General features: G+C 47.1%; 1 protein-coding gene across 5 annotated transcripts in view; it reads left to right on the top strand.

The window, feature by feature from the left end:
- Positions 1-1,190: 1,190 nt before the first annotated feature.
- MCF2 (MCF.2 cell line derived transforming sequence) overlaps positions 1,191-27,371 on the top strand; it is a 73,333-nt gene continuing 47,152 nt past the window's right edge. Inside the window, exons 1-4 of one of the 5 annotated variants that reach the window (XM_081847913.1) lie at positions 1,191-1,717; positions 13,336-13,404; positions 14,088-14,202; positions 20,725-20,815. In XM_081847913.1, coding sequence (XP_081704039.1) covers positions 1,594-1,717; positions 13,336-13,404; positions 14,088-14,202; positions 20,725-20,815 — 399 coding nt within the window. In that variant the 5' untranslated portion in view covers positions 1,191-1,593. Of the gene's footprint in view, positions 1,718-13,335; positions 13,405-14,087; positions 14,203-20,724; positions 20,816-24,055; positions 24,432-27,371 lie in introns of those variants that run through there. The other 4 variants (XM_081847914.1, XM_081847912.1, XM_081847916.1 and 1 more) reach the window with 4 other exon arrangements.

Genomic DNA, 27,371 nt, shown 5'->3' with positions numbered 1-27,371 from the left:
ATTTGGCCTCATCCAGCAGGCACTTCTTATGTCCTTACGTGGTTCAAGGGTAGAGATTGTAAGAAGGCATCTTCCAAAGCAATCCCACCCCAGCATCTCCTGGTAGGACTGGGAGCGCTCCCTCTGCGCTTTGGAGGCTTCGCGTTGCTATCTCTGAAGCCAAGGAGCCTGCATTCGCTCCATAGGACGCACACATATTTCCCCTTAATTTTTGGAGGGAGAAAAGTGCGTCCTATAGAGCGAAAAATACGGTATATCCAAAACCCATGTAAGGGTGAGAAAAACATAAATTTTACAGCGTGTGACCTATTAAGGGAGAACTACAGAAAAATTCATCATAGATGGTACTTAACTCCTGACAGATTGTCAAAAATGAATAAAATGAACAACAATAAATGCTGGAAATGTAATAGGACAAAAGGCACGTTATACCACATGTGGTGGACTTGCTCAAAGATTAAAACCTTTTGGGACATGATCCACGACGAGATAAAAAAATTAACAAGGGCATCACACAGTAAAAAGGCAGAGGCATATCTACTAGGAATTCTTGATAAATATATCCCAAAGGATAAAACTAACATATTCTTATACAGTGGTACCTCAGGTTAAGTACTTAATTTGTTCCAGAGGTCTGTACTTAACCTGAAACTGTTCTTAACATGAAGCACAACTTTAGCTAAAAGGGGCCTCCTGCTGCTGCCGCGCCGCTGGAGCACGATTTCTGTTCTCATCCTGAAGCAAAGTTCTTAACCTGAAGCACTATTTCTGGGTTAGCGGAGTCTGTAACCTGAAGCGTATGTAACCTGAGGTACCACTGTACGTGACAACAGCGACAAGAGTTTTTATTGCTAGCTATTGGAAAAAGGATAGCATTCCAACAAAAAGAGAATGGCTGGGGAAACGGACCTCCGGAACGAATTAAGTACTTAACCCGAGGTACCACTGTACATGAAAAGAATATGTGCTTTTATTTAAAATGCATCTCTCGGATATTTGTGGGGCATAGGAATTCGTTCATCCCCCCCCCCCAAATATAGTCCAGCCCCCACAAGGTCTGAGGGATAGTGGACCAGCCCCTGCTGAAAAAGTTTGCTGACCCCTGGCTTAGGGCCTCATCAAACCTAAATCCGACCCTGCTCACAGGGTTGTTGTGGGGATACTAAATGAGGAAGGGCGGACCATGCACGCCACATTGAGCTCCTTGGAGGAAAAGGCGGGGGGTTGATGCAGTGCATTTAAATAAATAAAACAAGCCTTCGGGAAAAAGAAGCACAGAGCGAGGCGGACCCAAAGCACGGGTGCCCAAAGCAGCTGGCGGGCAGAAACTCATCCAGGCGCTCCGCCCAGCCCGTGCGCCCTCCTCTCCGGGGCGCGAAGGTCCTTGCGCCTCGCCGTCGTGGAGAGACTTCGCGGGCCGCCGAGGCAAGAGAGCGCCGGGCTGGGGCGCTGCGCTCTTCCTGTCTCCCGATCGCCGGGAAGGGAAGGAGGGAGCTGGAGCCGGGAGCGCCCCGGGAAGAACTCCTCGGCGGAGGCGGGCTATGGAGGGCGCAGCCTCCGTCTCCTCCGGCCGGGAGTAGCCGCCGTGCCGGCATGGCCCTGTCCGGCTCTTCGCCGGAGCTGCGCCTGCCTCTGACTCGGATCTCCGAGGCGGAGATGGAGCTCTACTACCGGCTCCTGCGAGCCGCAGTCAGGGCCGAGTCCTTGGCCGCCGCCGGTAAGTCGCCGTCTCTGGCCGGGCAGCAACAGCAGCTGCAATGCAGCGAGGGTCGGGGGCGGGTGTCCTCCCTCTGCCCGCCCCGCTTCCATTTCTACCGGCGATCTCCCTCTCTCCTCCCCGCCCTCGTCAAGGCACAGAAGTTACCCCGCGACGGGGGGTGGGTGGGGGAGTTACAGAGGGGCTTCTAACGGACCCCCTCCCCCCCCCCCAAAGATGGGCTGCATCGCTACAGCATTCAATCTGCTAATAATAACATTTTGGGGAATGGACGCATGAGGGTTGCCAACTGACCTGTCTCGCATCTTAAAGAAGGGTCGAGTTGCAAAAATAAGCAGGTGCACCGGTGCCCTTACTCAGGCCCCTTCGCTCCGTGGAGATAACCGTGGTTTCCTCTTGCTGGTGCATGCAGAGCAGGTGAGGGCAACTGAGAAGTTGGCAATACTATGTATTCACTGGTGGGGCTTCTTTCTGTGCATACAAGGAAAATCTACAGGTGTTGGAGCCTCGGAGCCTCGGAGGGAGAACAGAAAGGGATGAGGGACTTTAGCCCTAGCAGCCAAATGTGGCCCCCAAGCTACTCAGACTGGCCCTCTAACTCTCCCTGGACCACCCTTTTTAATAGGTGCATGCTCTGTGCACCTTCTCTAGCTAGAATGTGACCTTGAACTGGAACCTAGGAACACAAACTCCTCATACTGAGTCAGAGGCATTGGGCCATCTAGCTCAGTATTGCCTACACTGACTGGCAGCAGGATTTCAGACAGATTTTTCTCCCAGCTCTACCTGGACATAATGGGGAGATGCTGCTGCTGCTGCTGGTGGGTGGGTGGGTGTGTAAACTAAGCCTACTCTACTAAGGGTAGTAGTAGTAGTAGTAGTAGTAGTAGTAATACAGTGGTACCTCAAGTTACATACGCTTCAGGTTACAGACTCCAGAAATAGTACCTTGGGTTAAGAACTTTGCTTCAGGATGAGAACAGAAATCGCGCGGCAGCAGCGGGAGGCCCCATTAGCTAAAGTGGTGCTTCAGGTTAAGAACAGTTTCAGGTTAAAAACGGACCTCCGGAACAAATTAAGTACGTAACCAGAGGTACCACTGTAATAATAAGAATAAAAATAAGAATAAGAATGGGGTGTACAAATGTAAAACTTACATTTGTTGTCCTTCCCACTTTTTTTCTGGTTCCACCCAGCGCTGGCAAGTGGCCCTTTGAAAGTTGCTAAAAAGGGAATGTGATCCTCAGTGTTCTTCTCCCACCATGACATCGTAGCATTTTAGGAATTTGAAAGTCCTGAAGCAAGTAGTGTATCCTACTCATTCAGTGACTACCTTTGCTGATAGATCATTCTGGGAACTGGGTAGGGATGGGTGGTCTAGGGACGTCTTGCATCCAAAGTGGCCCACAGCCCCCAACTCCTTCAGTAGCCCTCTTTCACTACCAGCAGATGAATGGATTTGGCCCAGAGGCTGATAGTTCCCAACTCCCTTGTCATTCCAACGTTTGCTCCAGCAATCATCACTGGAAATAAGGATGTGTCTGTTCCTGTGCAAGTGAGAAGTTTGGGGGACCCTGGGCCTTGATTGTGTATGCAACCATTGGTGTGAAACCTTGCTGGTGGTTCAGTCCTCAATGCCATCTACATGTTCGGTTGGGAATGACCCCCCACTACCTGAAACCCTAGAGAGCCACTGACAGTGTAGGCCTGGGTTGGGCTGCTGGTCCGTAGGTCCAGACTTGACCTGTCTGTGGTCCTGTTTGGCCCATGAGGCCATTAACCTCCCACCCACACCCATTTGTCAATCATCTGACATCATTGGGTCACATCACTTGATGGATGGGAGGCAGGGGTTTAATGCAGCTTGGTGCATCTTCTCCAATGTACAGTATTACCTGCAGTGAGCTCACTGGGGAAGCAGACCACCCACCCCATGAATTAACTCTGACAGGTAGGAGGGACCATTGCTTATGGCAGTGTTTCCCAACCTTGTGCCTCCAGCTGTTTTTGGACTACAATTCCCATCATCCCTTGCCACTGGTCTTGCTAGTCAGGGATGATGGGAGTTGTAGTTCAAAAACAGCTGGAGGCACAAGATTGGGAAACGCTGGCTTATGGTGTCACCATGATCTCAGGTGGCTGGTCCCACCCAGCTGCCATAGTGGACCCACTGATCCGCTGGGCCAGAAAGATTCCTCATCCCTGGTGTAGTTGTTTGGTGTACTAATGGTTTGAGTTGGATTGAATGAAGCAGCTACCTGTGTACTGTACTGGGGCTCCAGCTAGCTGGTTGAGAGGGCCCAGGTTCAATTCTCAACATCTCCAAGTAGGGCTGGTACATATCCCCTTCCTGAAACTCTCTGCCAGTCACTGTTGACTGAGCTGCTAACTCCCTCCGCAGTCCACAGCTGTGAACTGATTCATACATGCATGTGAGTGTGTCATGTGAATGTGTGAACAGACTCATGTGTTGGTTACTGGGAGTTGGGGTCTCCCAACATCTGGAGGGTCACAGGATCCCCACCCACCCTCTAAAGAGAGATCTGCTTGCAGCCATCAAAACAGTACTCTGATCATGGGTGGCTTTGGGGAATCATAACATACCTCCCTGGGAGTCTGTAGCAATTACGGTAACCTGAAGCAGCAACATTGACCTTAAAAGCAGGTGAATCAAGCTGTTGGAAATGCTGGGGCTTGTCCTGGAGCAGGTGTGGCAGTGAGACATGTAAACTGCTAGAGCAGGTGACTTGTCAGGCTGCATCCTTCTCGGTGGGAGAAAGGATGCTGTGCTGGAATTTGGGCAATTGCAAAAGGATGTAATGCAAGCAGCTATTGACAAGAACTGGGTTTTTACTCTAGCAAACAGCAGCTGAGTGAGGCTTGTCCAGAGGCTGTACTGTTTTGGGCTGCAGGTGCTGGCTTGCATCGTGAAATGCTCATCCGCCACACAACATTTTCCTGCACGGAGGAGAAAAAGCAACAACAGTGCGCCATAGGCTTCCTTGCTTTCTACCATGCAATTGTATGAGCCTCGAGTCTGGTGTGATGCTGTCTGCCAGACACAGGTCTGCCACTTCAGCTGCTGTTTGTAAGAAGGAGGCTTTTGTGCAGGGAGGGGGAATCACCAATTACTCTGGCCCTGGGAGGATTCCCATCACGACCCTATTCCTCCTCAGCTTCCTGATGGCAGGCATGAGGGCTTGACCTGGCTCACTGTGCTATTCAGTAGTAAATTTAGTTGGGGTTTCCTAACCATGAACATTCTGAACTATTGTATAAATATTATTCTGTTTATGGTAAAACTGACCTAATTTTAGATGTAGACATAGTAATAATAACAATTTTTCTTATTGTGTTTTTTGCACTATCAGGAATGGGGAACCTCAGACCTAGGGGACAAGTACAGTCCTCCGAGTCTCATTCTCTGGCCCTTAGAAGCCTCCTGGGGCCACACCCCTCATCCTTCTCACTTCAAACCCTCCCTGAGTGTTTTTGCCTGGGCGGAATGTGTCCTTGAACTCTCATAATGATAAGGCTTCTTGCTTGCCTTTAAGAAAAAGACAGAAATAGGTGTGCTGAGTGTTGTCAGGAGCCAAGTGGGCAGTAAATCACACTGTGCAAGTTGGAATTAACTCTTCATTAGCAAAAACACAATCAATACAGGAGTGTCAGGCCTAATGAGCACAGCAGCTCACCCCTGGTAAGTTTTGTCCCATGGATCAGTTGCTGAGACTGAAATCTCCCCCCTCCCCAGCTGCCTAAGTCCTCTCCTCTCCAGGGGTTTCCCCAAGCAACCTAAGACTGCGCCTGCATGAAGCTAACTTCTCCTCCACCCTTTCCATGCCTCTTCTGGTTCTTGGACACAAGTGGGGAGGAGATCTTGTTGCAGCAGGAGGGGGAGATACCTGTGGCTCTTCTCCAGCCAGACTCATCTCTGCCTCTTCACCTCCCTCCTCTCCTGCTTCAGCTTCTGCCTCTGATTCTGGACTTCTCTCTGCCAAAGATTTTCTCTGCCCACTAAGCCCTGCTCCCCCTTCAGCTTTTTACACCTCCTCCCAGTCTTCTCCATCGGACCCGTCATCATTGTCCCACCATCAGTCCCTGGGCTCTGGTCTTCCCAACCACTCTTCTATGTCCAACCAGTCCATGACAAGCAGGTGCAGAAAGTAGCCTGCTCTTTAAAGCTCCGGTTCACATTCATTGCTCCACCCATTTTTACCTCTGACCCCACCCACCTCTGGCACGTGGCCCTTGAAAGGTTGCCCAGAAGCGAATATGGCCCTCAGGTTTTTGCTTTCTGTCCTTGCTTATGCTCTTCCTGGAGGTATCTGTTTGTTGGGCCACTGTGGAGAGCACCCAATGAAAGGAAAATGATTCAGTGGCTGCTATTATTATTGTGCTGCTATAACTTTTTAAGCTTATTGTAAATGCAGGAACTTGCCTTAGACCAAGTCAGACCATGGGCCAAACTAGCTCAGCACTGTCAACACTGCCTGGCAGCATCTATCAAAGATTTCAGGTAAAGTCTTTTGGAGAAGCTGGCGTTTGGACCAGGGACCTTCAATATGGAAAGCATTCTCTTCACCACTGAGCTATGGATATTCTTAATGAACTCCATATGCTGCCTTATCTTGACACAGACTGTGGGCCCTTATATTGTCAATACTGGTTGGCAGGAGCTCTGCAGGCTTTCCAGCCCTATTTGGAGATGCTGGTGACTGAACCTAGGATTGATCCTGGGACTTTCTGACTGCAAAGCAGAGGCTCTATCACTGAGCTTCATCCCTTTCCCAACTAAACCAGAGTTGGGGGATTCTGAGTGATGGACCCCCTTTGTGGGTCCCCAGGACATTTGCCTGGCATCTACCTTTTAGGTATCTGCTGAAGTCAATTTTGCTTTTCTGGGTGTTTCAATGGCTAATGCTGTCTTTGAGAGCCAGCGTGGTGTAGTGGTTAAGAGTGGCAGTCTTGCAATCTGGGGAACCGGGTTCACGTCTCCACTCCTCCACATGCAGCTGCTGGGTGACCTTGGGCCAGTCACACTTCTCTGAAGTCTCTCAGCCCCACTCACCTCACAGAGTGTTTGTTGTGGGAGAGGAAGGGAAAGGAGAATGTTAGCCGCTTTGAGACTCCTTCGGGTAGTGATAAAGCGGGATATCAAATCCAAACTCTTCTTCTTTTATTACTGCCAATCGTGTTTTTATAGTTGTGGAGGACTGCATGATTGGTCTTTTAAAATGCTGCTTCTTGAATATTTTATTTAGTTGTATTTATCACTAAACCTCTATTCCACCCAATAAACAAGGCAAAGTTTTGCTTTTCGTTTGTTTGTTTTTGTGTTCGAATTACACTTTGCTGCTTTGGAACCCTGTCTCTATCCTAAAAAGTGTTTTTAAAAATAATTGTAAACACATATATAAAAATATATAAAAGGATGTCACATAGAGGAGGGAGAAATGTTGTTTTCTGCTGCTCCAGAGAAGCGGACACGGAGCAATGGCTCCAAACTACAAGAAAGAAGATTCCACCTAAACATTAGGAAGAACTTCCTGACAGTAAGAGCTGTTCGACAGTGGAATTTGCTGCCAAGGAGTGTGGTGGAGTCTCCTTCTTTGGAGGTCTTTAAGCAGAGGCTTGACAACCATATGTCAGGAGTGCTCTGATGGTGTTTCCTGCTTGGCAGGGGGTTGGAATCGATGGCCCTTGTGGTCTCTTCCAACTCTATGATTCTATGATTCTATGATTCTACATTTGATTTAATACCCTAGTATGGGTACACTCTGTTCAGATTTAGACTGCTCCATATGTAAATACGATGTGATTTCTTGTAGTCCTACCTTTTTAAATCCCCCCCCATCTTCCAGATTGCCCTTCTAGATTATTTTGTCTCTCCACCCACCCCGCCCCACTGCAAAAAAATATTTTATCCAAAGCTCATAGCTGTGCATCCTATTAAAAATAGATGCTTCAGATGCCGTTACAGAGCTTTCAGAATATAGGGCAGCAACGTCCCAAAAGGCTTTGGATGCTTTCGTAAGCTGAAGAGAGTGTCTCAAGGAGAGAGGAGCAGATTGAAACAGCCATACAGGACGTTTAAAACCCTACACATGTCACACCAGCATTAACTGGTGTGGTGGGACCCAGCGTCCTAATTGTTTACTGTAATAATTATAAAAAGTGACAGCAGGTGTGTGTTGGGTAGAAAGATTTGTTTTGGATTGTAAATGGGAAGTAGGGAATGCCATTTAATTCCATGGTATATCTGCTTTTATTGCTAGTGTGTTTTAGGATCATTTCTTCATTTCATATGCGTGGATCCTTTGGCTTCCAGGAATAGGATTTTATGGTCCTCTGAAGAGTCCTCGCTGTCACCCTTAACAGCCCAAAAGGCACAAAAGGAAACAGGACTAATTAATAATAATAATAATAATAATAATAATAATAATAATAATTTTTATTTATACCCCGCCCTCCCTGGCCAAAACCGGGCTCAGAGCAGCTAACATCAAACGTATAACACATTAACATAAAATCAGGCAATCAATTAAAAAACCACCTCAAATCAGATCAGGATCAGAATAAAATCCAATCAGATGGCAACCGCAGATTAGGGTTGGGGACTTTAAATGCTCACCAGGCGCAACTGTTTGTGCTGAACTTCTATTAGCCTGTGAGAAAAATTGGGAGGTCACTTTCATGCAAGTTCTTATGAAAGGGGAGGGGGAGTCAGACTGAACCCCGACCAAAGGCCTGGTGGAACAGCTCCGTAGGGCTGGGCTCTGCTGTTAAATTATGAGATTCTATTTTGGCAGAAATTCCACACCCTTTCAAACAATGGCTATTTAAGCACCAAAGGTTGTAAGCTTTTGCAAGATTCTTTTTTTGTGCTTGTAGGAACCTACTGTGCCTTTGTCCCAATGTTATTATTTTCATGCACTGGGGAATTTAGTGCCACTTTTACACAGACACACAGCCTTTGTGTTGCAGAAATCCCTTCTGGGACGTTGTGTACCTTCACCCCGAAATGAGATCCTCTTCCTCCAAAGAACGTTTGGTCTGCGATCAAATCTTGCATGAATGACCAGGGATTGCTTGCAACAGCCAGCCACAATCATCACCATCCTGCAAAGGAGAAAATGACCATCTTAGAATCATAGAACTGTGGAGTTAGAAAGGGCCACGAGGGTCATCTAGGCCAACCCCCTGCAATGCAGCAATCTTTTCCCCAACCCGGGACTTGAACCCACGACTTTTATAATTAAGAGGCTCTGAGTAACTGAGATATCATCTTGAATGGCCTTCTGTCAGGGGTTCTTTTGCTGCGCTCCCTGCAATGCAGGGGGTTGGACGAAATGATCCTCAGGGTCCCTTCCAGCTCCACAGTTTTATGATTCGTCACTTCAGGGCTCTCTTGCCAGGATTCGAAAGGAGGACTTTCCTGGCTCGTGGTTAGTTTATTTCCTACACCACTTTGCTCTAGCTAGAAAAGGCCCTTGTTAGAGGGAACAGTCTCCTCTGCTTGTGCCTGGATGTGGCTCAGCTGCCCTCAGCTGAGTCTTGGTGTCACTTTACTCCCTGGCTCTTATCCTTCCCATCTTTTTGTGCTTCTGCTTTTTCCGTTGGGGATGCTGCATTGTTAGGAGTGTGCTCACATTTCTGCTTCATATTTACCGTGCCTTGGCATGACGAAATGGAAACATCCCCATGAACAGAGGAGAGAACCCATTGGAAAGGTAGATAAGATAAGGGATGACTACTCTGTGTTAACAGCACCATGACTATCCAGATGTGCAAACAAGGGAGTGAGATGGATTTCCCCCTTAACAGTGAAGTGCTGCTTCTAATCCACTGTAATTTAGGCTGCATTCACAAAGCAGTTTATTCACTTTCCCTGACATTTCCCTGATTGTTAACTTCTGCATTATGTTTGAGCTTTCACATGATGTAGAAGACAGAAAACTATTGGAATATAGTGCATGTTTAGTGATCATTTCCGTGTAAAGTGACAAATTTGGGGTGGTATACTGGCATACAGTACTTTCCTATTTTCGTGGGGAATCATGGGGGCTTTGCCTTTAAATGAGAACTGAATCAAATTTCTCATATCCCTAGTTGTGAGGAAACATAATTTGTGACATTGCATTTTAATGATCAGTGGGGTACCTCTGTTGAGGCATCAGCTTCAGCTTCCAATTCTCTGGCTTTGTGAAGCCTCTCCCCCTCCTTGCCACATAGGGATGTCTTGTAACCCCTCCAATTCTTCCATGGCTTCTTTCCTCCCATTCCACAAGTGGCATCAATTTTATTCTTTCCAACCAAAGAGGTAGCTAATCTCGGCCAAAAATGGAAATCCAGTTTGACTTGCTTTAATTAAGAGCCTCCCTCCTTCAGGCTGGAAAGCCATTAGAGGATTAGAGGAAATTTGGGACATATAATTACAGATCTTATTTTGCAGCCCAAAGCCACTACTGCCAGGGAGCTTTAGTGGTAGATACACCCAACTGTTTTGGACTGGCCGTGCTATTTTAAAACAGTATATTCTTTAATGCACTTAAAGATTCTGGTCTGCTGCAAAGAGTTGGACCATTGGTCCACCTATCTCAGTATTGTCCTTACAGACTGGCAGCAGCTCGCCAGGGCTTCAGAGCAGAGACAGTTGTAGGGCAACCTGGAGATGTTGGAGATTGAACCTGGGAACTTCTGCTTGAAAGGCATTTGCTCTGGTCTGCAGGCTTTCCCCTAAAATAGGAGCAGGAAGCTGTGATACTGCCCATCTTGCTCTATCACTCACTGGTGGCAGTTCCCCAAAACCTCTCAAAAAAGATGTTGCAGAGCTGGAAAAGGTTCAGAAAAGAACAGCCCCAACCAGCATGGTCAGTAGTTGGGTATGCTGAGAATTGCAGAAAGATTCAGATGCCAGTGTAGTCAACTTCCGTACATATATTTGGGGTGTGGCTTTGGAAAGACCAGCTTGCCCTTTGCTTCAGGAAGCAAAATGCCTTCCGCTGGCCCTGGCAATGAAGCCTGGGGAAGAAGTTAAAGTATGGCATGCTCAGTTTCCTTCCCATGCACAGTAAATCTTCACAGGAACCTTGCAAGGTACGTTGGCCAGAGGCAACTGATCTGAGGTTATCCAGTGAGATTTCTAGGGATTTGGGCTGCCTGGGTCTAAGCTCAAATTTCTAGTCATTGGGCTGTATTCACAAAACATTTGCAAGGGCCCTGTGGAAATGAAGCAGACAGCAGTCCCAAGCTCCTTTCTTGTTGACTTGGGTGGAAACAGGGTGGTGTAGTGGTTAAGAGTGGTGGACTCGTAATCTGGTGAACCGGGTTTGATTCCACGCTCCTCCGCATGCAGCTGCTGGGTGACCTTGGGCTAGTCACACTTCTTTGAAGTCTCTCAGCCCCACTCACCTCACAGAGTGTTTGTTGTGGGGGAGGAGGTGCAAGGAGAATGTTAGCCGCTTTGAGGCTCCTTTGGGTAGTCATAAAGTGGGATACCAAATCCAAACTACTCTTCTTCTTCTTCTTCTTCCCTGGGCACCCGAAAGAATCAGCAAACCAGCTATTTCTCCCATTTCTGGGTTTCCTTGGTAGCGCTCTGGCCCTTTGACAAAGCCCTCACCTGTTCCTTTTTTACAAATCACAATTGGGATTGTGTTCCACAAAGAGCAGTTGATTGGTATCGAGAAGAGTAATGAGTTTTTTACGCGGCTAGACAGGTGTGTAGTATATCTGCTGTTTGCAAATGGTGTGGGCAGTTCTGGTGAGGGGCAGGGAAGATAAATAACAGGCAGCACTGAACCAGCCCTCCTTAAAAGGGCATTAATTACTGCACATGCTGTATCTGTGACTCAAGAACATCACCTACTCTGTAACCTTTTGCTGACCTTGTTCTTGCCCCAGTCTTGTTGTTCATAAAACCCAGGCTCAAGGTTTTAGCCCTCTGAAAGGATTTGTTGTGGGCTGCCTGCCTGCCTGCAGGTAGCTCTTTGCAGCACACTGATGGTCCAAAAGGAAGGAGGGCAAAAATCATACCTTCTGGCCCTGCCTTGACTCATCTAGATGTTTTTCAAGCTGTGAACACATCTAGATGTGTACAGTACATAAGTTACGTGAACAATCTGGGATCCTGCAAAATGCAGGGTTGTTGATTGTGCAGAGTTGCATCAGTACGTTTCTGAGCACAATTCAAAGTGTTGGTGCTGACCTTTAAAGCCCTAAAAGGCCTTGGTCAAGTAAAGCAGAAGGAGCGTCTCCACCCCCATCATTCTGCCCAGACACTGAGGTCCAGCTCCGAGGGCCTTCTGGCGGTTCCCTCACTGCGAGAAGCCAAGTTACAGGGAACCAGGCAGAGGGCCTTCTTGGTAGTGGCACCTGCCCTGTGGAACACCCTCCCACCAGATGTCAAAGAGAAAAATAACTACCAAACTTTTTGAAGACAGCCCTGTTTAGGGAAGCTTTTAATGTTTAATAGGTTATTGTATTTTAGTGTTTTGTTGGAAGCCGCCCAGAGTGGCTGGGAAAACCGAGCCAGATGGGCGGGGTATAAATAATAAATTATTATTATTATACAGTGGTGCCTCGCAAGACGAAATTAATTCGTTCCACAAGTTTTTTCTTCTTGCGAGTTTTTCGTCTTGCGAAGCACGGTTTCCCATAGGAATGCATTGAAAATCAATCAATGCTTTCCTATGGAGACCATCTGGGGACAGAGGGGAAGCGCCGTGCGCCTTCCCCTCTGTCCCCGGACCTGTTTAAAGCAAGGGAAGGGGCAGCAGGGAGAATCGCTTCTCCCCGTTGCCGCCCCTTGGTTCAAAAGGGGTCCGGGGACAGAGGGGAAGGCGCGCGCGCCTTCCCCTCTGTCCCCGGAGATTGCGGGGCAGGCAACGGGGAGAAGCAATCTTCTCCCCGCTGCCCCTTGCTTCAAAAGAGGTCCGGGGACAGCGGGGAAGACGCGCTGCGCTTCCCCACTATCCCCGGAGCTTGCAGGGCAAGCTTCGTTTTGCGAAGCAAGCCCATAGGGAGATGCGTCTTTGGAAGCGGCTAAGAAAACGAAAAACTCCATCTAGCGAGTTTTTCATCTTCCGAGGCGTTCGTCTTGCGGGGCACCACTGTATCATTATATTATTATAGCTCTGTTCACAGGTTGTATGAACTCGAGGTTGTGTAGATGGACCTACTCTGGAGTGACTCAGAGATGTCAGTGATGAGATAGTTCCTCCCTTCAGGTTGACAATCCAATACAATACACAACACAAAAGGAAAATGGATTGGGAGGGAGAAAAGCAAACTCAGACACGCTTCCTTAATTACAGAGTTCTTGGGATGGCCAGCTGGAATGGGGGAGATATCACAGAGAGGATGATATCCTTTTCCATCTGGAGATGCTAGGGTTTGAGCCTGGCACCGTCTGCATCCAAAGCAGGTACTCTGCCAATGAGCTATGACTCTCCCACACGGAGGCTATAGAAAGGGAAGAGCAAGCACTTGAGTCGATGGGTGATGGAGATGCAGAGCTGCAGGAAGGAGAAGCCTGGAGAAAGTGGGATATAGATGTGACAGGTTCAAGCTACGCAGTGATTAAGCCATGCATTTCATGTTCCTTTTTTTGCCAGAGTCATCTCTTCCAACACGTGCAAAGGACATTGCTGAGGACTTGAAGAAAGAATTTGCATTTCTTTCTGGTGCGTATGGCAAACTCTTCTTTGTCTCCCAAACATTTTTGTAAAGTGTGATATAAATAGACAAAATTAAAGTAAACCCCACCCTACATTGCTGGGACCAGTTTGAGACTGAACAAGGGCTCCGCTGGGACCAGGGGTGGACAGTGTAGTTTGAGATGGAAGTGAAATGCAAGTCCACAGCAGTTAGCATAATAAATAAGGGCTCAAATTTAGGTTAGTTTCATGGTCACATAGTAGTGTAGTTGGACCCCTTCACGGGCAAATGATTTGGAGTGCTCCAGTGTCTTTGTTTTCCTTGAAGTCCCACTGCCACATAAGCCCCTTGCGTTCTCAGTGTTCCTAAACACTTAGCTTTGGAGCATGCAGAACAACTCCTCCTGGTCGTTCTCCCCATGTTCTTTCTCCAGAAGGGCCCTTGGAGCCAGTCCTCAGGGGCTGACTCATCTCTTTCATTCCAGACAAGCTCCAAGTAGCACCCAGGGTGAGAAGACTCCTTCTTCGTGGTGAAAAGGTCCCCTTGCATGCTGATTAGGCAGCTTTAAGATGCTGGAGACAGTGAACCTGCTGCAGAAATAGTAATGGGTCTTTGACCCTGCCTCCCCCAGCAGGCACATGTGTTGAATGGTTTAGCAGCTGGTTTAGGATGTCTGCTTATTCCCACCCACCCCTCTCTTCCAAACTAGGTGGAAGAGGGAAAGACAACGGCTGGATCATAACATTTCCTGAAAATTCCAATTTCAACCAAATGCCTGAAGAGGTTGTGACAAAAGTTTTGAGCTACTTAACTCGGATTCCAAGGTACCCATATTTCACTCTAGTGGGTGCTGCGCTGTTACATCAGCTTGATATTGTTATAGATTTAAGGGTGGGGGACCCCCTAAACCCTATAAATTACCAAATGCTAGAATTTTGATTATTTGGGACATGAAGGGAGAATGCAGAAGAATTCCTGTGGCTGAGTTATGTTCCTCAAGGAACAATAGAGAGCAATTGAGGGACATTAACAGTGGGGCGCGGGTGGTGCTGTGGGTTAAACCACAGAGCCTAGGGCTTGCCGATCTGAAGGTTGGCAGTTCGAATCCCCGTGACGGGGTGAGCTCCTGTTGCTCAGTCCCTGCTCCTGCCAACCTAGTAGTTCGAAAGCACGCCCAAAAGTGCAAGTAGATAAATAGGTACCGGCGGGTAGGTAAACGGCGTTTCCGTGTGCTGCTCTGGTGTCGCTGTTCCGTTATGCCAGAAGCGGCTTCGTCATGCTGGCCACATGACCTGGAAAAACTGTCTGTGGAGCGGACAAACGTCTGCTCCCTCAGCCAGTAAAGCGAGATGAGTGCCACAACCCCAGAGTTGTTTGCGACTGGACTTAAATGTCAGGGGTCCCTTTACCTTTTAACAATACAAGAGAGGGCCTTCCCCCTTGCCCTGAGGTGTGAACAGAGACTGGGGATTTGGAAGGTTGCCAGGGTGACTGTTCTGAGAGCAAGGAGGAGGAAGAGGAGCTGAGATCAATCCTGGGCAGGTTGCCTGAAGGTTGCCTGCACTGCTGTGGGGGTACCAACCCCTCTTGAAAGGGCCACAATCCTGGAGGTCCAAATAACAGCATACATATCATGTTTACTAGTTTCATTTGCAGATGTTTGTTCTGGAACCTAATAATTAAACACTTGTTGGTTTAATTCACCTGTGTCAACCTTCAACACTGTGCTGCCAGGAAGTAAGAAGGACTGGGGAAAGGAAAAGAAAAAACGTTAACTGTGATCAAGTTACTAATAAAATAAATCAGTCTACCTTGATACCTGCCCAGCAGGTTGGGTTGTATATTCAATGCAGTAGTGCGGTGCTCAGAACTTTGTTTTACGGGCAGGAGGCTCACTTTTGGACTTAATGGCTTTATGTCTCTCTAGAGGGCAATGTGTATTTCTTCCCTTACTTGACCTGAGTCTCCTGCTTCAATGGGATTGTTTTAGCACATATTTTAATTGCAGATGTTTTCTATTTCTTTTTTTTTTAAAATTAATGGGATTCCCCCACCCACTCCTTTTGTATCTTAGTGGTTGACGTTTATATTTGAATGTTTGTGTAATTGGTTTTTTATCCTCGTAAGCTGCTTAGAAGCTTATTGCGGCATTAAGTGGTATATAAATTAATAAACAGTAATACTTGCGGTCAGTCTGGCATTTTACCACACTTGGGGATCCTCCTCCTCAGTGGTGCCCTGGATGTTTTCCCAAAAAATCCTAACTTGATGGCACCACTCTTTGTTGGAGAGTTTAAGTGCCATTTGCCTCTGTGTGGTCAGTAAATGAATCTAGCATTAACTGCTCTGAGTTTGATGGTATCTGCAGGTTCATTGCTGAAGTCAGAGAATGAATATTGGGCCTTGGCCAAGGGATCGAGAACATGCATGGCACCCATTGATTCAAGAACCCCATGGCACCTGCTAAGTCTCTGAATGCCCCTCCGCTCATTGCTCCCGTGGTCATGAGGTGGCAAGGGTGGTTAACTTCCCCTACTCTCCCTTTAAAGGGTCATAGAGTTGAAGGAGGAAGTGGGGAAGAGTGGCACTCTTTGCCACTTCCTCTTTCAACTCTTGGTGCTTTTCAAGGCTCAGATGAATTCTTTTGGATCTGAATCTAGGTCCCTTGAGAAATTGAAGTCTGTGTGTGCATGTGCCCAACCCTTCTCTCTTTCTGTTTCTCAGAGGGTAGGCTGATCCCACTGTTAAAAAATCTCAGTGCACCCCTTGACTTGAAAAAGCTGGCAACTCCTGGTCTAGGTGTGCCATTTATTAACTCAAGCACTATACGTTTTTGAAACTGATGTGGAATTTAGTAAAATGGCAGTCAAAAAGGACTCCCACAAGTCGACAGTGATGGTAACTATGCCTAGATGCGCCAAAAAAAGGATATTAGACAAACTCATGGTTGGCACAATAGTTAAATGGACCTTAGATTCAGAAGCACTGCACCCCCAAGTATTGTGCACTGGGAGCAACAAACAGGGGAAGGGATCTTGCCTTAACGAGACAAACATCCGTTTTTGAGAAGCAAAACAGTGTTAGCAAAGTCATGTAAATAACGCAGGTGGAGACAGAAGAAATCCTTGTAACTCTTTACCAAGGAAAATGAGCAAAACAGTATGCAATTTGAGGATAAATAAATGACAAAAATGTGCATAATTTGAAGAGAGGTTTTTATCTATTTTACTTCAATGCCTTGTATATAGCAGGGAGACCTTCAGCAAAATTAGCTGGTGTGGGGAAGCGAGGAAGACTCCCAGAACTGCACAGCCAATCAGAGCATGTGGCATGTTAGAAAACATCATGCCACTCTGTCCAGTTGCTAAGCAGCATCTCTGCCTGCCCCCACCCTTGGCTAGCAGAATTATCCTTTAAGCAGGGAGTTCTGAAGTGCGAGTACTTCCACACTATAGGATCAATTTCATATGGTGGAACAAGTATCATGTGGCACCAGTTCCACAGATCAAAGCAGCCAAGGGGGCATATACAGTGGTACCTCGGGTTACATACGCTTCAGGTTACAGACTCTTCTAACCTAGAAATAGTACCTCGGGTTAAGAACTTTGCTTCAGGATGAGAACAGAAATCGTGCTCCGGCAGCCCGGCGGCAGCAGGAGGCCCCATTAGCTAAAGTGGTGCTTCAGGTTAAGAACGGTTTCAGGTTAAGAACGGACCTCCGGAACAAATTAAGTTCTTAACGCGAGGTACCACTGTATGAGGGGAAAGGTGATCTTGCAAATAACCTGGCCGTAAGCTAGGGCTTTATAGACTAATTATCTTATTTTTGTTATTTAGGTATTTAGTTATTGCATTTATATCACACTTTTCCTCCAAGGAGCTCAAGGAGGCATGCATGGTTCTCCCCCCTCCTCATTTAACCCTCACAACAACCCTGGGAGGTAGGTTTGGCTGAGAAGCAGTGACTGGCCCAAGGTCACCCAGTGAGGTTCATGGCCGAGCAGGGATTTGAACCCTGTTCTTGCAGTATGACACTCTAAGCCAGGGGTCAGCAAACTTTTTCAGTCATGGGCCGGTCCACTGTCCCTCAGACCTTGTGGGGGGCCAGACTATTTTTTTTTGGGGGGGGGGGAAGAAAATGAACGAGTTCCTATGCCCCACAAATAACCCAGAGATGCATTTTAAATAAAAGGACACATTCTATTCATCTAAAAACGCACTAATTCCTAGACCCTCCGCGATTGGGCCAGATCCGGCCCCCGGGCCTTAGGTTGCCTACCCATGCTCTAAGCAATGCACCACAGTGAGGTTGGCCTGGGAGCAAACAGGCAATAGTTAAGGTGCTGCACAACAGAAGTGCCACATACTAACAGGGTCTCATTCCTGTCAGCAATCATTTCCTCAGAGTTCTGTGCTAGCTGCAGCTTCCAGGTCACGCGCAAAGGGAAGCACCACCTAATAATACAAAGTAATAATGTTAATGCAGTACATCCTGGCCAGTTTCAGAAGGGAAGTTGAGCAGAGCATACTGTTGGTTACAGTGGCTGAACTCTCTGCCCACTTCGTCTCTTTGCTGCAGCTTCAGATATATAATCCCTTCCCACCCACTGAGCCCAGCCACTTCCTGGAATTCCTGCAAGATACAGTCTCCTCCAACCCCTGAGGCTTTTTTTGGGGGGGGGGGAGTTTCATCCAGAGGTGTGTTGCCACCAATCTCGTGTGTGAACTGAAGGTTGCCGTTTCCAAAGATGAAAGTGCAACCCAGTTTCCTGTACTGGCGAACAAGTCATTGCAGAGTTGCTCCACCTTATTAAGGCACTTTAGGGGTGTTCCCAGTATTGCTTAGAGAGGGAACGCCCTAGCAGATAGCAGTCCACCACCCACCACACCCTAGACAGCAAGGGTGGCAGCACCATGAAATCATGGGAGCAACCAGTGAGAGATTTGCAAAGCAGAAATTTGCCTAACCAGGATAACAGTGGCCTGTTTCTCTGGTTGTGTTTTTTTTTTTTACTTCCTTTCAGCTGGCTGGGTGCTGATTGATACAGGAATAATCTATAGAGACTAGGGATGGGGAAAGAATTGCTTTGGCCTGCTTTGCGCAATGGACCAACCTGCTCTGACATTCCCAGACTCGCTAGCTGATCGGAATGCAACTCCCACTTGGACTGCACCCTTTTCCGGATTTTGCAGTGTATCTGAGATGCCCAAAAGTGTGCACAAAATTAAGAATGCATATTTTATGTAAAAAAGATTGATATTGCATTGTTTTGTACTGATGAATGCATCAAAAAGTATGCATTTTATCTACTGTTCCATAAAATTTATATACCACTGGAAAGGAAGGGATTTACTCTTACGTTTATCCTCAATATCCAACTCTCCCTCTTAATAACGTTTTTGTATGTGGTTTTTTTCCCATTTATGCACGCTTTGTCCTAATATTTGCATTCTTGTCCACATTATTTTTGTGTGTGTTGTTCTTTAGAGAAGCATGTGTTTCAATTCAGTACAGGTTTAGTATGAATTTGGTAGGTTCTCTTTAAAATGCAAACTGTCCTGAATCTCACCCTGCTGCAAGTCTTGCAGCATCAGATTCTGGTAAGCCATTGCTAGGGTGTGTGCTCTCCTTTGTTTCTCCGCCCTTTCTTTTTCCTGCCCTGCCCCACCCTTCTCTTTCAGCGGCTTTGATCCTAGAAAACAAAATAAGTATGGAATGGACCAAAATCTTCCAACGTGCGTTGGAATTTGCAGCCTGATCTCCAGGCAGTGTTATTTGCCAAGTGTATTCTGCCATGCAAACCTCTCATTAACAGTGTGATGAGTAGATTCAGAGCGGGTTCCCCTAAATTATAGTCCTGAAGAGTATGAATTAGTAATTGAGTCAGGCAAGGTTAGGGCACGTGCGACTAGGTTTTTGCATGCGGTTCTGTGGTTTTGCCGGGAGAACAAAGACTTGTGCAACAGAGAAAGAAGAATCCACCTTATTCCAGATAAGTAGCACAAACTCCAAGTATCCCCGTCTACTATCAGTTTCAGTTCTCTGGTCCCTGTCCCTGGTAAACCAGTTTCTCCTTTGTGCCCATAGGTTGTTTTTTTTTTGCTTTTTCTGCTTCTTTAAATATTGTCAGCTGCAATATTATTTACTGCATTTGCTGCAATATTATTTACTGCAATATTATTTACTGCATTATTTGCCACCTTCCCCCCCCCCCCGGGAGCTCAATACATGGTTCTCCTTCTACTTTAATCCCCACAACAACCCTGTGAGGTAGGTTAGGCTAAGTGATGGTGACTGGGCCAAGGTCGCCCAGTGAGGCTCATGGCCGAGAGAGGATTTGAACCCGGGTCTCCCGGGTCATAATCCAGCACTCTAACCATTACACCACACTGAGGCTCATGTCAGTCCCCTCTCTTGGGCTTAGGGGTGGGGAAGAAATTCAGTTCAGTTTGTATTTAAAGGCAAATTTGCCCAATTTGCACTTTCTGAAACAGTATGTGAACCAAGGCACAGCCACCCCCCCTTTTTAAAAAATCAAATCAAAATGTGCCGAATTTTGTAATTATATGTTGATTTTTTTTTAATACTAAACTTATATCCTGCCCTTTCTGTCAAAAGAGCCTTGGGCAGCAGACAGATGTAAAAACAAAAGCATTATAATGTAATTAAAAGCAATCTAAGAACAATTACAGTTACGAGCATCTAAAAGCTGTTTCATTTTAAACCATATTAGCAGTTAAAAACACTGTTCCATCCAATGATCTTTGGGTTGCAAGGGATAGGATTCTTCAGCCTCCTAGGTGAACAGGAATGCTTTCAAATTCCTCCTGAAAGTTAATCATGATGAAGACAGGTGCACTTCACTAGTGAAGGCATTCCACAACCAGGGGGCCACTCCTGTAAAGGCTGTGTCACGGTTCTGCACCAGTGGGGCAGCCGTCAGTGGCAGCACTGCAAAAAGGCCTCCCTAGCCAATTGTAGGGTCCAGGATTTTAAAAAGAACAACATTTGTAACCTGATTTGGATATGTGGAGAACTGAACTTAAGAACTGGAAAAATGAGACACTCGGTTTGTCAGATTTGCCCATCCATATTCCTGGTGGACCTGGGTGGTGCATGACTATAGAAACCTTCAGCTGACATGCCCTGCCAGTGTGACTTTTCAAGGGTGAGCTTTTAACCCACAGTAGGAATGGATGTTTGTGTATTGAAAGCAATTTTTTTAAAAAAAAGACCGTAGGAAGGTCCTGGATCTAAGGAAGTCCAGTTGTGAACTTTTGGTGAGGATGTGAACAGCACAGCTCTGTTCCCTGCTGCTTCTTTATTTAATTTTCTTATGTTCCAGCCAACGTGAATTGGACACCAAATTTATCCTAATCCTGGACAGAAGGTTGGATACATGGACGTCGGTCAAAATGACTCTGCAAAGAATAGCAGTAAGTTCTTCTGTGGTGGGGTGGGCACAAGGGGAGTGTCATTATCTGCCCAAGGACCATAATTCCTTTGTGGGTAACCTTCCAGGGGACAAACGCCAGTGGTGGGAGGAGCCAGAAATGGGCAGGGCTAGAGGCAGAAGTGGGTGGACCAATGGCTGTGACTCTTACCAGGAGAGCAGGTTGCATTTCGGCCAGGCAGAAGCCAGAGGTTTGTGCACACACAAAGAAACACGCTGTTACTCTCTCACACACACTTCTCAAGACACCCTCCATCCAGGTAAAGAAGTAGCGTTACCACAGTTCTGTTACACATTTCAGCCAGGCAAAATCATTGGAGGAGGATGCTAAAGAGGGTATGACCTGGGGACAGTTCTGAGGACTGGTTCCCCAATTCCAGAGGTGTTGGGCAGGGAAAGGGGAGCTGGGGGGCTGACCATCATTGGGGGAGAAGGCCTAGGTGTTTGGTTCCTGGTTCCTGCTTCGTCCGTCCTGTCTGCAGCCAAGTTGCCAATTGCTTCCGTGGACTGCGTATACTCTGCTAGGTCTGGCTAAGGTTTCCTGCAACTAGTCGGAAAGTTGAGAAACACCAATAGGTTTTGCCAGTATAACCTTTGCAGAAAATAGGGCAGGGGGAGTGTGACCTTGATCTCTCTTCAGCACTTGATACCATTGGCCATAGTATCCTCCTGGATCATTTCTGGGAAATGAGAACTGAGCAGTGTGTTTGGGGGGTCCTGGGCTGCCCAGATGACAAGACTCACCTTTTTAGAAAGGCTTTGGAAGTAAACCTCAAGGAAAATTCCATACCCGCTGCCTGTCAGGGCGGGTGTCACGAGTAAGTCAGCAATAACTCACACAGTAGCAAGTGAAGTTAACTCTTTATTCAAATAAGAGAAGTTCGGGGAAATTAAAAAACACACACCATTTTATAAGTTGTATGAGCTTGTTTCTCAGTTTGATTCTTTTACATGGTTTTGCATGTTTTGAGGTATTTTATGCATTGTGATTTGCTGTGGTTTTTATTATCATCTAGTAATTCTTTATTGTAACTGATAAGTGTTATTATTTGTGGATATTTAATTTTACTGTTTACTATTATATTCTAATGGATTATTGAAAATTGCTTTATTTGATATAAGTTGTTTATTTTAAAATTATTGTGGCTTTCTTTTATTGGATCAGATTGTTATTATGTATGTGATCTTTGCTGTCTATTTTATTGTTTCTTCAGCTTGTAAACTGCCACGTGCATAGTAATATAGAAAGGCGGTATTACAAACTAAAAGTGAAATGAAAAATGAAAATAAACCAAAGAGCCCAGGAGGCCAGACCTAGTGAGCAAAGCAACTCATCCCAGTAGTTCTTACCCCAATGAGGCAGTTGCAAGGACTGAAGGTCCCTGCTTTCCCACAGTTCTCCTCTCCTGTTTCCTTCCCAAGCAATCTGAGACTCCTTCGTCTTACCTTTCTTTGATCCGCCCTCTTCACACCTCTTTGGATTCTGGAAAACCAGAAGAGAGGGGAGCTGGTCACTGCAGGATGGGGAGACACCTTGCCTCTGCTTCTGCTTCTGATTATGATTATGGGCTGCTGTCTGCCACAGACTCTTCCTGCTCACTAAACCCTGTTATCTCTTCAGCTTGTGACACCTCTTCACAATCTGCTCCCTCTTTTCCTTCTGACTACTCATCACCATCCCACTGCCAATCCCTCTGAGCCTTCTTCCCTTAGGGATTCCCCAGCTGGTGCCTCCCACCACCCCTCTGCATCCAGCCAGTCCATGACGCTGCCTTGCATGATATCTTTGGGAGAAGAAAAGGCTCAGGAGTAAACCCTATGCAAATCCATAGTGCAGTCCCTAAGACGGTTGGATGGCGCCTTGTATACCTCTTTCTGGCAACTCCTGCAGCCAAGCTGGTGCCAAATGTATTGCTCTGCTTTCCTTTGGACCACATCAGCAAGGCTGAGAGGGGAGTCTTGTTGTCTGGGCAGCCCAGGACCTCCATACGCACTGCCCAGTCTTGTGCCCTGGAGAGGTCACCCATCTCTGCAGCCACAACCATCTCAAGATGGATGGATGCCAACAACAGCAGCATCTGACAATGGATTGTATAACATAGCCAATGTGGCCATTGATAGCCTTTTTCTCCATTATTTTGACTGCCCCCCCTTTAAAGGTGTCTAGGTTGCTGCCCTTCCCTGCATCTTGTGGCATCAAGTTCCATAGTTTAAACTAACACACTGTAGCTATTGATAGAACATAGGTAAAGGTAAAGGGGCCCCTGACCATTAGGTCCAGTCGTGACCAACTCTGGGGTTGCGGTGCTCATCTCGCATTATTGGCCGAGGGAGCTGGTGTACAGCTTCCAGGTCATTTGGCCAGCGTGACTAAGCCGCTTCTGGCGAACCAGAGCAGCGCATGGAAACACCGTTTACCTTCCTGCCAGAGCGCTACCTATTTATCTACTTGCACTTTGATGTGCTTTCGAACTGCTAGCTTGGCAGGAGCTGGGACTGAGCAAGGGGAGCTCACCCTGTCGCGTGGATTCGAACCGCCGACCTTCTGATCGGCAAGTCCTAGGCTCTGTGGTTTTACTCACAGCGCCACCCGCGTCCCCTTAATAAAATATAAGTTGCAGGTATTGATAGAACTTTTGAAGAGTTCTGCTGCATCAGGCCAAAGGAGAATCTTGTCCAGCATCCTGTTCTCACAGTGGCCACCCGGATACTCCTTATAAGAAGCCTGCAAGCAGAATCTGAGCACAGCAGCACTCCTCCCCTACTTGTGATTCCCAGAACCTGGGATCCATAGGCATGGCACATCTGGCAGTAGAAGGATAGCATAGCCATCCTGGCTACTAGCCTAAAACACCTCGGGGGCATGTGATCTGCTCTCTTCACCAGGGCACATCTGTGGCAGCCAGCAGCAAAAATGGAGACCATATCAAAGTTACCAAATGGTCCCTCTGTCCCTATTCCTCTCCCTCTCTGTCTCTGTATTAGTTGTCCAGGAGCTATCAGCCATCAAAGCATTATTCATTTCTCATCTGCGGGAAATCTTTGAGGGAGGGTGGGAAACACCAGAAAGGATGCTCGTTAGAGTCTTAACACTGCTCCGGAGTGTGTTGCTGCTGTGAGCTATAAATGACAATATATAGGTCTTCAAACTTCCGCATTCCACCTTAAAAATCTATAGCTGTTCTTGGCCACTGAGTCTCTCCTCGCACTCCCCCCCCCTTCTTGCCGGCTAGCACAGCCAACAGCCATTCATAGTTTTGGCACCCTTGCCTGCTCTGCTTTAGCCAGAGGAGAGGACCAGGTCATCTGCCAGTCAGTTTTGCGTTTGGGAATGAATAGATTATCAACGCCACCCGTGCAACTGACATGAGTGAGGAGGCTGCTCTGTGTGTTCTGTGCAGTGATGCCTTGGCACGAAGAGAAGCAGCAGTGCAGGCGGCCGGCTACCCCCGGCGATTTTTAAACACCTCACGAGATCCACGGGTCTTATTTCACTGATGCCGCATTGACATTTGGGCAAGGTAGCCAGTTCCTGTCTTGCAAGGGAGATGGCCGAGGCGAATCCCCCAGGAGGCAAGATGAGGGGAAGAAGGAATGCGGTAAGGACTCTATCTGCCTGCAGTCTTTCTCCTTTTTTTTTTTTTGCAAAGCAGATTTCTAAGTTCAGATGCAGCCTTGATGCAGCACTAGCATCCAGCCTAGCTAGCAGTGCAGCATTCTAGGACAAACTGCTGAACACAGCGCTTGGAAAATGAAAGGGGGGGGGGCGAGGGAAAGGATGATGTTTGGGCAGTATTTACTGTGTTTTCCGTAATTGTCCAAAACACCTGTCCACACTGATGAAGCAAGGTTGGCACCACTTTTAAACAGAGCTCCTAAGTCTGGGTGTCTCTGTCTGAGAGATGTGGGGGACTTCAGAACCCCTTTATTGCATCATACAAATGCATCATACATATATATATATTCCTTGGTCTTTGCAGGCAGAAAGAGGAAATAAGGCAGAAATATTTCGTTCTTTGTGGAGCCTCCTGTAGGGCCTGTAAAGAAATAGGCCATGCTTTTTGAAATTAGCTATTCCTAGAATGCTAGCCTTGAACACTTTCCCTTCTGTCAGGGACAGCCCTGATCTTTTACCTGCACTTAATAAAACAATTGTTCCTAATTTTTAGCATTTTTGCAGAGGGAGGGGGGAACTCCTTTGAACTCTTCTGTTAGCCTGTACAGATTCATTTTCTTCTGGCTCTCTAAAACTTATGCTGGCCAGTTCTACCACACATGCATGCAAATGTGTTTGTGCATGGATGCAAAGTGCTAGCATAGTGTACTCTTTCAATTCCCCTTCCCCCCACCTCCAAAAATGAAACAATACTGCCTATCTGTACAGCAAATATTGCTCATCTATTCTGCAAATTCAGTCAATTCCATCATATAAGTGAAAAACTTCTACAATATGTGTTTTGGGGCTCATTTGTACTTTAGAGAGAGAGAGAGAGAGAGAACTATGATGGTCAGTTTATCGACATGTCCCTGCTTTAGATTAGCCAGTGCCAGACAAGACTCTTGCAGAGGTGGATTTAGGGGAGTGCAACCAGTTCAGTCAAACTGGGTGAAGAGCCTTGGGGGCACTGCAGGAGGTGCCACAACTAGAATGGAAGGCGAGAAGCGGGAGGGAGGCGCCAATTTTTGCCATTGCACAGGACGCCGCTGCCATTTGAAGGGTCTGCAACCAAAATGGTCAAAGGCCTGGAAACGATGCCTTATGAGGAACGGCTAAGGGAGCTGGGCATGTTTAGCCTGGAGAAGAGGAGGTTAAGGGGTGATATGATAGCCATGTTCAAATATATAAAAGGATGTCACATAGAGGAGGGAGAAAGGTTGTTTTCTGCTGCTCCAGGGAAGCGGACACGGAGCAATGGTTCCAAACTACAAGAAAGAAGATTCCACCTAAACATTAGGAAGAACTTCCTGACAGTAAGAGCTGTTTGACAGTGGAATTTGCTGCCAAGGAGTGTGGTGGAGTCTCCTTCTTTGGAGGTCTTTAAGCAGAGGCTTGACAACCATATGTCAGGAGTGCTCTGATGGTGTTTCCTGCTTGGCAGGGGGTTGGACTCGATGGCCCTTGTGGTCTCTTCCAACTCTATGATTCTATGATTCTACTGACCCTTGCAAACTAAATCAACATTCAGCAAGTATAGGGAGAGCTTTGGTTATGTGTAGTGTGCCAAGTGGAGTGGGGGAATACTTGGGATGAGAATAGAGGTTTCGCAAGCCCCCACCCCCATCTTGAATTGGGGGATTTGAAGATGTCCTTGCTGCACAACCGTACCCAGCCTTCTAGAATGTTGTGGGATAGCCTTGGCACCTTGATTTCTTTAGCTCTGTTAGGCTCTGGTTTTTGCACATGTGGAAAAGTTAACTTCTGCAATGGCCAGGACTTTGAGCCATGGCTGCGAAGCCTGTGGCCTCCCATATGTTGTTAGACTCCAACTCCCGTCAGCTTCGCCCTAGTGCAGTCAATGGTCAGGGATGATTGGGAGCTAGAATCCCAGCAATGTCTGGAGAGTCACCCTTTTCTCAGCCCTGTCCAAAGGGGGGACAAGCCACGACTTCTTGAGTCATCAATCAATTTCCACTTTAAACTGCTTCAGCTTTTCAGTTTGGCACCTTAAAAGACTTCACAGGATTTATTAAGGCATGCGTTTTCGTGGAATCCAAACCGACTTTTCCAGATGGGTGAAGATGCAACTGACGAAGTGGGCTTGACCCCACAAAATCTTACACCCCAATTAATTCTGTTAAGTCTTTTAAGGAGCCAGAAGGCTCTTGTTTGGTTTTGCTCCAAGAAAAGCTACCCACCTGGAAGAGTTTGCAGGTTGTGCTTCTGGTCAATCTCAATGGGATTGGCTGACTCCTACTGCTTTTTAGGAAGGAAAATCAGAGTCTGCCATAGGCTACAGGGGACAATTTGTTATGTAAGGTTGATGTGATGCCAGGCTGACTCCGTTTTCTCCTTCCTGCAGGGGTGCTCTAAGCTAGAGGCTGGGAACCTGTGGCACTCCAAATGTTGCTGGATGTTGTTTCTACTCCCACCACCCCTGCCTGTGCTATCCGAGACTAATGGGAGTTGTAGTTCAACTTGCCCATGGAGGACTGCAAGGCCTCCACCCCTGCTCGGTTCTAGTCTGAATTGGAAGCCAGAGTTCCCTGTTCTGCACAGTAGAACTTGCAAAGGAGGCACTGCCCACCAACCTCAACCTGCCCTGAGCCAGCCCCAAACTACCTGGTCTCTTTCTTACAACCAGAGGCATACCTAGGCTCCCTTGCACTTGAAGAGGCACCTCACCTGGCTGCCCAAAGCAGCGGAGGAATGGCCTGCAGTGGATGGGTGAGCTCCTAGCCACTCCAGAGTGGAGAGGCACAATTGTTGCACCCCCAGGCCTGTGCCCTTGTTTAGCCCCTAGGCACACCTCTGCTTAAAACTGCTATTCAGCTTCCGCCTGTTTAGCTTCAGTGTTGCCCTTGCAGAACTCAGCAGGGAA

The sequence above is a fragment of the Podarcis erhardii genome (assembly GCF_964252035.2).
Source record: "Podarcis erhardii genome assembly, chromosome: Z".
Taxonomy (NCBI): domain Eukaryota; kingdom Metazoa; phylum Chordata; class Lepidosauria; order Squamata; family Lacertidae; genus Podarcis; species Podarcis erhardii.
This window is presented reverse-complemented; position numbering and strand designations above follow the sequence as displayed.